General features: G+C 33.6%; 1 protein-coding gene across 2 annotated transcripts in view; it reads left to right on the top strand.

The window, feature by feature from the left end:
- The first annotated feature begins 150 nt into the window (after positions 1-150).
- The window catches only part of LOC111714922 (uncharacterized), a 24,405-nt gene continuing 15,591 nt past the window's right edge, over positions 151-8,964 (top strand). For both annotated transcript variants that reach the window (XM_023490156.1, XM_023490155.1), the window contains exons 1-6: positions 151-210; positions 1,348-1,476; positions 1,758-1,872; positions 5,444-5,465; positions 6,478-6,616; positions 7,650-7,724. In XM_023490156.1, the coding sequence (XP_023345924.1) occupies positions 193-210; positions 1,348-1,476; positions 1,758-1,872; positions 5,444-5,465; positions 6,478-6,616; positions 7,650-7,724 (498 nt within the window). In that variant the 5' untranslated portion in view covers positions 151-192. The remainder of the gene's footprint in view (positions 211-1,347; positions 1,477-1,757; positions 1,873-5,443; positions 5,466-6,477; positions 6,617-7,649; positions 7,725-8,964) is intronic.

Here is an 8,964-nt window from a genome sequence, read left to right as displayed (position 1 = left end):
TACTAAAACAGAGTCGGGCCGGCGCCCGTTTTTGGGGTCGTGCGGGTCGTTTTCAGACTCTAAAACAGCGTCGCTTGTTCTATGCGGGTAGAAGATTAATCTGAATTGTGATAAATTGCAATAATGAATGTATAGAAAAAAGTTAACTTTCAGGACGCAGAGGAGGCTTGTGATAAATACAAGCTTAACAGTATGGCAGCTAATTTTCAGGTAAAAAGGAGAGTTTAAAAAATTGAATTGTGTAAAATAATTTAAGAGATTCTATTAATATAGTTACACAGTTTACACTTTTAACACATGTACGTCTTAACCCCCAAAAATTGTAGATAATTGGTAAGTTTATAAAGTACAATATAAAGTCAAGTTTTTGTCTTCCGTGTGAGTTTATTGCGTTTTTTAAACTGTGAACTAGGCAGAATGATACGGTCAATTTGATGCAACATTACTGACGCAACTTTGAGACCTCATAGCTCCTCCAATTTTGATTTTACTCATGTGACAAAGAAAATGTATCCGGAATTAAACAAAATATAGGGGTTCTTAGAGTTTCTTCTATGTGCATTTCAAGTCCAATCCCTTAATCCTGATTTATACATTCTAGAGCCTAGAGGAGATGAAGCTGTATCGTGAGATAGGATTGAATAATCCTGATCTATATATTCTAGAGCCTAGAGGAGATGAAGCTGTATCTTGAGATAGGATAAAAATAATCCTGATCTATATATTCTAGAGCCTAGATGAGATGAAGCTGTTTCGTGAGATAGGATAAAATATAATCCTGATTTATACATTCTAGAGCCTAGAGGAGATGAAGCTGTATCTTGAGATAGGATAAAATAATCCTGATCTATATATTCTAGAGCCTAGAGGAGATGGATCTGTATCTTGAGATAGGATAAAATAATCCTGATCTATATATTCTAGATGAGATAGGATAAAATAATCCTGATCTATATATTCTAGAGCCTAGAGGAGATGGATCTGTATCTTGAGATAGGAAAAAATAATTCTGATCTATATATTCTGGAGCCTAGAGGAGATGGATCTGTACTTTGAGATATGATAAAATAATCCTGATCTATATATTCTAGAGCCTAGAGAAGATGGATATGTATCTTGAGATAGGATAAAATAATTCTGATCTATATATTCTAGAGCCTAGAGGAGATGGATCTGTATCTTGAGATAGAATTGAATAATCCTGATCTATATATTCTAGAGCCTAGAGGAGATGGAAAGATATCGTGAGATAGGATAAAATAATCCTGATCTATATATTCTAGAGCCTAGAGGAGATGGATCTGTATCTTGAGATAGGATAAAATAATCCTGATTTATATATTCTAGAGCCTAGAGGAGATGAAGCTGTATCGTGAGATGGGATTTAATAATTCTGCAGTACTATCAGAGTGCTATACAGGAGGCAGAATACTGCATTGGGTCCCATACAAAGCTGACAACAATAACAGCAATAAGGAATTCAAATTATCTTAAAAAAATAGTAAATTTATAGGTAAATATTTCCTTTGGACCTTGGAGTTCTTTATTTTGAGTAAACTGTTATTTTCTAATCCTAAACTAAAAATGGAAAATAATGGCACCCCTCGACTCTCCATGCTTGGACTCTTGGAACTTGGATTTTTCTAAAGGGGGGAAGTGAGAGGGGGAGGGGAGGCAGGGGGTAGGGGGATATGGACATTAGCTAGTTAAGGGTGAATTTGTTAAGTTAAAGTTAATTTGTAAACTGTAAACTACAGGTTTTAAAAGCTGAAGAGTTCTTTCATGTTTACACTAATCAATCATTAGCCATAAACGCTTGGAGGGCTTCACAGCCTAATGGAAAGGGCTCACAATGTGTCAAGGTCTATCTGAGTAAGTATTCCTTCATGTTTGAAAGGGAATATTCGTGAGGTCATAAATGGAGTGGCCGGCAATGTATGGTAGTTAAACTGAGAATGCTGTTTTGTAAAGAATTTTTTTATGATTCTTTTTAACAATGTTTTTTATAATTTTAGTTTTATAAATTTTGTAAAATAAAATGGTACGAGGCAAAGTTAATAATTTCAAATGTTCATCAATCATCTTTTTCCTCCTTTCTCCATACGCAGATATATATATAACTCAATCAAATCCATAATGAGATTGGACAACGTTTATATAACAGCGCATAACTTGTAATTACGCTGTTAAGATACAATTCTAATCTAAACTGAAGAAATATAGCTAGTTGATATAGAGACTCTGTACTGTTTACTGCAAAAGAGTAATTCTTCCGTGTTTTGATAAACAGGTTGAGGATCGTGCCTATTTGATTTTAGCATTGATAGTTGCGTGCTAGTGTAGCCATTGATAGCTGATCATGCCCACTGGTTTGGCATGTAGAGGCCCATAGTAAATTACGTTGTACATTGTTCTTATAGCTAAATGTGACATTAGTAAATACATAAATCATGTGTTTCAATTAACCCATTCTGTGTACGTAGATATACATAGCTTCGTCATACCCATATTGTTATATATAACGCTTATAACTAGTACTTACACTGTTAAGGACCCAATTCTAATATAAATTGAAGAAATATACCTCAGTTGATATAGAGACTCTGTACTGTTTACAACAAGAGAGTAATTGTTCCTTGTTTTAATAAACAGGTTAACAGGTTGGGATCAATAAAATTGCTTGTTGGATAGCTAGGCTTGTGTCCCTATTTGTCATTTAGAGCACTGGATTAATAGCTTGACTGATAAGTACACTTGTGTCCCTGTGTGGCATTTAAAGCACTGGATTAATAGCTTGTTTGATAGCTACGCTTGTGTCCCTGTGTGGCATTTAGAGCACTGGATTAATAGTTTGTTTGATAGCTACGCTTGTGTGCCTATGTGTCATTTAGAGTCTGGATTAATAGCTTGTTTGATAGCTACGCTTGTGTGCCTATGTGTCATTTAGAGTCTGGATTAATAGCTTGTTTGATAGCTATGCTTTGTGACCCTGTGTGGTATTTGAGCCTAGATTAATAGCTTGTTAGATAGCTACCAAGAATGCGCCCAGTGGTGGTGGACGGTGGTTTCCTGGTTAACTTTGATAGCAGACAGGTTGTACCTGGATAGATACATTTTGATGAAATGTTGAGAACAAGGCAAGTTCCTAAGGAGGTAAACCCAATGCCTGACAATCTTTTATGCTGACAATGTACTTCAGGCTGGATGCATCTGTATAAACTAAAAAGGGGGGCCAATACTTCAGGATATGTTTCCATTGCTCCATGTTCTTCACTAAAGCCAGTAGTTCTCCCTTCATAGAGTGATAATGTTTATTGTATCGGTTGCTCTTCCTACCCCAGCAACCAATAAAACGCTCCATTATAACATCCTGTTTTTGAGACAGTATACCAGTTATATTCAAAGCAGACTAGTCCGTGGTGAGAATAAATGGCTCTCTGGAATCAAAGTTTAGATATGCCTGGATCTTTCCTGCTGTGAACTCTGCTTTCAACTCCTTAAAATCCTTCTCCATGTCCTCTGACCACTCAAATTTCAAGCCCTTCTTCATTGAATTGATACAATTTGTCAAAGTACCTTGGAATGAAAGTTCATTAATATACTGGAATCCAAGAAATGAGGACATCTTCTTACAACTAGTTGGGCGTGGCCATTTCGGTACCTTCTTGATATAATCCTTCAACATCTGCACTCCATCCTTACTCACTTAATGTCCTAAATACTCTACTTCTGACTGAAAAATCTTGGTCTTCATTGGCTGTATCTTGATCCCTGCTTAAGTATGAGCTTGTACAACTTTCCTCAGGTGTTCCAGGTCTCGCCACAGATCTTACAAATACACCAGTATGTCGTCCAGGTAACTCAACCAGTGGAGATTGTACAGCATTCATCAGCCAGTTTGGGACCCTTTACTACATACGCAGTGTGTACTCATGGATACTGGACCTGGCTATGGCTCATCTACCAGCAGAGTACTGGTTCATAGTAATACACAAGAACGGGATTGAGAACGTGAATGCAGATGCATTGTCAAGATCATATCATTCAGATGAATCAACAAAGAAAGAGAACGAAGAATATCAGAGAAAATGAAGTAGGAGAACTCAAGATAACTTACGCTACAGATCTAAAAGGAGATCCAGCTGAGATAGCCAAAGAGAAGTGGAGGCTTCCTGGATATGAGATAGTAGAAGGGAACAAGTTAAGAAAACCACAAGAAGCTGAAAAATTCTTGAAGTAAGTTATCCAATGGACTGTAGAAGGTAAAGCACCACACATGCAAGAGTTAAGGGGCAAAGTTCAAGAAGTGATGAATATGAGACAGATCTTCAATCCTATGCTGTTTGTGATGAACGATGGCGTTTTATGCCATAATAAGCACACAGATCCAACAAAACCCTACAATGCTCTATGTATATGCCTGTCAGAAGCAAGGTTGAAAGAAGCATTCCAGATCTGTCTTGAGGAATAACATCTGGACATAGAGGATCAAATACACTGTGGAGAGTTTAGAAACTATAAAATATTACATACCAAGAAACCACCATACAATCCATCAGCGAATATTGTGGAGAGATGGCATAGAAATATTGATAGATGATCGTGCCCATTGATTTGGCGTTGATTGATTTGGTGCTTGTGTCTGTGAAGACATTGATATTTGATCGTGCCCATTGATTCGGCGTTGATTGATTTGGTGCTTGTGTCTGTGAAGACATTGATATTTGATCGTGCCCATTGAATTTGCACTCTTGCTGAACAAATATGTACCGTAGAAACGACTGATAGGTCTCAAATAAATCCTAAAAAATGACTCTACAAAACTACATTCTCAGTTCAACTACCATACATTGCCGGTCACTCTCTTTAAAGAGACTGAAGATGCATTTTCAAGTCACCTTTTATTTTAAAAGTGGCATATCCGATTCACAAAGGTAACATTTTAACGTTGGTCTAAGCAATCCAAGCAATTTTGTTGAGTTTTTGTCACAAGCTCAAATTTTCCGATCCCTATATCTATGCAACCTTTGGGTGTAAACCTTTGATATTTCAAACCTTTGATATTATTTTATCCAACATAATTCATAGTTTGAAATATCAAAGGTCTATAACATTAGGCTGTAAATATATAAGGATTAGAAAATCAGAGTTTGTGTCAAAGACTTAAACCCTTTATGGAATTATTATAATTTCAAAATAAAAACGACAATATCTCTCTTATTATCAATCCAAGATAGACTATAGAGTGAATCGACTTTAAATTAATCACTTGACTTGACTGCATTAAATCAACAGTTACTTAGAACCTTTGCCTTGATGTAAACTGCATAGAAAACTATATTTTTTTGTAATAAATGATATAAATTAACATAATCATTATTAAATATGCAAAACATTTTTGAGATATTTTGTTCTTTATCCAAGTAATTCTTTTAATTTTTAGGTTTGGAGTCTGATAAGAGTTGGTGAGTAAAGAAAACAATGAATTAATTATGCTTTCAGTTGTTGGATATATTATCTATACTACAGCTGAGGTTGAATCGTTTGTTTAAAATATGACTAGTCTTAAGCACCCAAACTCGATATTTACAGTTAACACTTTTAATTTTTAGCAATTAAAAATGCTTAATTCTTGAAAAAGAGTTGTCTCATAATTCCACAAAACCTCTCGAGAATATTGAGAAGGAATAAAATTAATCCGCCAGATGAGAAGGAATAAAATTAATCCGCCAGATGAGAAGGAATAGAATTAATCAGCCAGATGAGAAGGAATAGAATTAATTCGCCAGATGAGAAGGAATAGAATTAAACCGCCAGATGAGAAGGAATAAAATTAATCCGCCAGATGAGAGGAATAGAATTAATCCGCCAGATGAGAAGGAATAAAATTAATCCGCCAGATGAGAAGGAATAGAATTAATCAGCCAGATGAGAAGGAATAGAATTAAACCGCCAGATGAGAAGGAATAGAATTAATCCGCCAGATCACGAATTCAACGCACTATAGTTCCAACCTCAGCTGTTAGAAATATCATATCAATATCATACAATGCCATTTTATCTTAAATTGTTGCTTCTATAATCTCTATTTTTAATTTCTCTCCGATTATAAAGTAGTCTTATAGTTTATCGGATTGACAGCAGTTCTTTAAACATTTATCTGAGTAATAATAAATGAGGTATCATGGTTAAAGCTAGTGTGAATAAAATCTACACAAATGAATATACCTCAAAAGGGAAACTAGTGAGTTTCGTTTAACGATACTCTCTGCTCTGGGACCAAATTTTATGAATGTGAGATACGTCGATGTACTGCCACCTACTGGTTCAAATCTGAACCATGCACAGATTCAAAATTAACTATTAAGAAAGGATTTGAATCGGTGATTCAAGTTTATACCAGCAGTAGTCAGTTCAGCCACCCTCAAGTTCATAAAATTTTGTCCCTGGGCCTGGTGTAACCTATCTTATTTAAAGGTATGATTTTCCATGTGAGGATCCTGATCTAGAATGGGCATCCTGTGTAGCCTGTAGTATACCTTATACATTAGAATCATCTGTTCTTCTTACTTTAAGGAGACTGTGCCCTCGTTCTATATTTGATACAGCATATCAGGTTATCTCTCTTTTTTCTCTTTTCAAATATTTTGGTGATCAAACATAACTTTCGAGTTTTTTGATGAGAAAAACGGTTAACATAATTGTTGTTAACAGGCTAGGTTAACATAATTGTTGTAAACAGGCTAGGTTAACATAATTGTTGTTAACAGGCTAGGTTAACATAATCGTTGTTAACAGGCTAGGTTAACATAATTGTTGTAAACAGGCTAGGGCAAAGATGTGTTAAGAAGCGGAAGTTTTGAAAATGTATCAGGGGAATCAAACGGATAGAACCAGCTTAAGTTATAAGTTGAAAGCAACTGAAAACTGTAACAGACATATTTTCTAATTAAACACCAAGAATTCCTTTCATTTCACCATATTAGGGCACAGTATCGTCTATGTGCGGACATTTTAAGAATTGCGAAAAATAAATTAGTTATTTAAATTTAGCTAACCATTTAAAGGGACAGACCGGCTATTTAAGGTATGTAGTTGAACTGAGTGTGCAGTGTTGTGGACAACGACGAAAAATAAAGTAAAAATTATACAGTAATCTTATTAGATGGTTAGGAACATATTTCTCAAAAGAAATTTGTCAATAAATTAATGCTAGAATCGATTATTTCGTTTTCATTATTTTATTGAATTTATTCACAGATTTCTTTAACTTTTTCAAATGTCGTCTTTTCAATAATAATTCCAGAAAATCTGCAGAAAAATTTTCGTGAATAATGAGAAACCAGAATAATGATAAATAGAAACTAATAATTGAACAAGATTATTTATTTTCAATGATAAGATTAATTTTTATTTTCTCAACATGTTCCTGAACAACTAATTAGTTTGCTGAAGAATTTTTTAACGTTTTTTGTCGTCGTTATTTACAAGTTTAAACAAAAACAAATTTGTTCACAACACAGCATATTAAGTTCAACTACATTACATAGCCGGTCTTTCCCTTTAAAACAAATTGAAAAGTTCACATACACTACTTACACAACCCGACTTGTTCAAACTAATTATAACTTTGGTAAAACTTGATTAAGGTGATAAATGATAAGGATTCTGGATACATTAGCTACATTGGAGACAAGGCAACTGTTATCAAATATGATTCAGAGGTATATCTTAGGATAAATATCAACTTAGTGTAAATATTATCTTAGTATAAATATCATCTTAGTATAAATATCATCTTAGTATAAATATCATCTTAGGATAAATATCATCTTAGGATAAATATCATCTTAGTATAAATATATCATCTTAGTATAAATATATCATCTTAGTATAAATATCATCTTAGGATAAATATTATCTTAGTATAAATATCATCTTAGTATAAATATCATCTTAGTATAAATATCTTCTTAGCATAAATATCATCTTAGTATAAATATCGATCATAAATAGCTTTGCACACACCGGACTAACCAGAGTGAGCAGGATTCGGTTTCTTCTATTTTTAATCAAACGTGTTTTGATCTATAATTTAACAATCTTTTACTTTACGGATTTGTTTATCCTAAACATTTTCATTCAAAATGCATATGCCGACAAAAAAGTAAAAAAGGAAAAGGCTTACAAATTATGTTTAATGGGTCAAATTGTGATGGAAAGTCACAGTTTTCTGGAATATTGACAGAACCGTTAAATCCACGTATGCATGTATATATATGATTAGCACCCATGTAGCACATTATATATGAAAAGCTCCTGTATATATCATATATCTTATTCCATAAATATTTCAAACTTAGATAATTTGAAATAACAAAATTCATAGATTGAATTGAAATCTAAGGTTAACAATACATTTAAAAATCAGAGTTTGTGACAAAGACTCAATTTCTTAGCAGATATTAATTAGCCTGAACCTAACAAAGCCGATTGTCAGTTTTACATTATGTTAATATCGGTTGTTGCAACATAGAATTTTCATTGCCAAATATTGAGACGCCTCTTTTATAATAAAATCATATTCATATTTCAAAAGAACACATGTTTAATTAATAATTACAGAAATTCTCACTAACATATTTTATAAAGATACATGCTAAAACGGAAAAATATCAAGAGATCAAATACCAAATGATCAAAACTCTTGAAATGATCAAAAAAGTGTACGCTGAACAGTAGGGGCAGCTACTTACTTTTCAAAAATATTATAGAAATAGAAATAATATAGAAATGATTTTAGGGTATGCATAAATATTTCTTCTCTTTCTTCTCTTTCTTCTCTTTCTCCTCTTTCCTCTCTTTCTTCTCTTTCTTCTCTTTCTTCTCTTTCTTCTCTTTCTTCTCTTTCTTCTCTTTCTTCTCTTTCTTCTCTTTCTTCTCTTTCTTCTCTTTCTTCTCTTT

The sequence above is a fragment of the Eurytemora carolleeae genome, unplaced genomic scaffold, assembly GCF_000591075.1.
Source record: "Eurytemora carolleeae unplaced genomic scaffold, Eaff_2.0 scaffold1652, whole genome shotgun sequence".
Classification (NCBI taxonomy): domain Eukaryota; kingdom Metazoa; phylum Arthropoda; class Copepoda; order Calanoida; family Temoridae; genus Eurytemora; species Eurytemora carolleeae.
The sequence above is the reverse complement of the archived record's forward strand: the minus strand, read 5'-3'. Positions and strand labels throughout refer to the sequence as shown.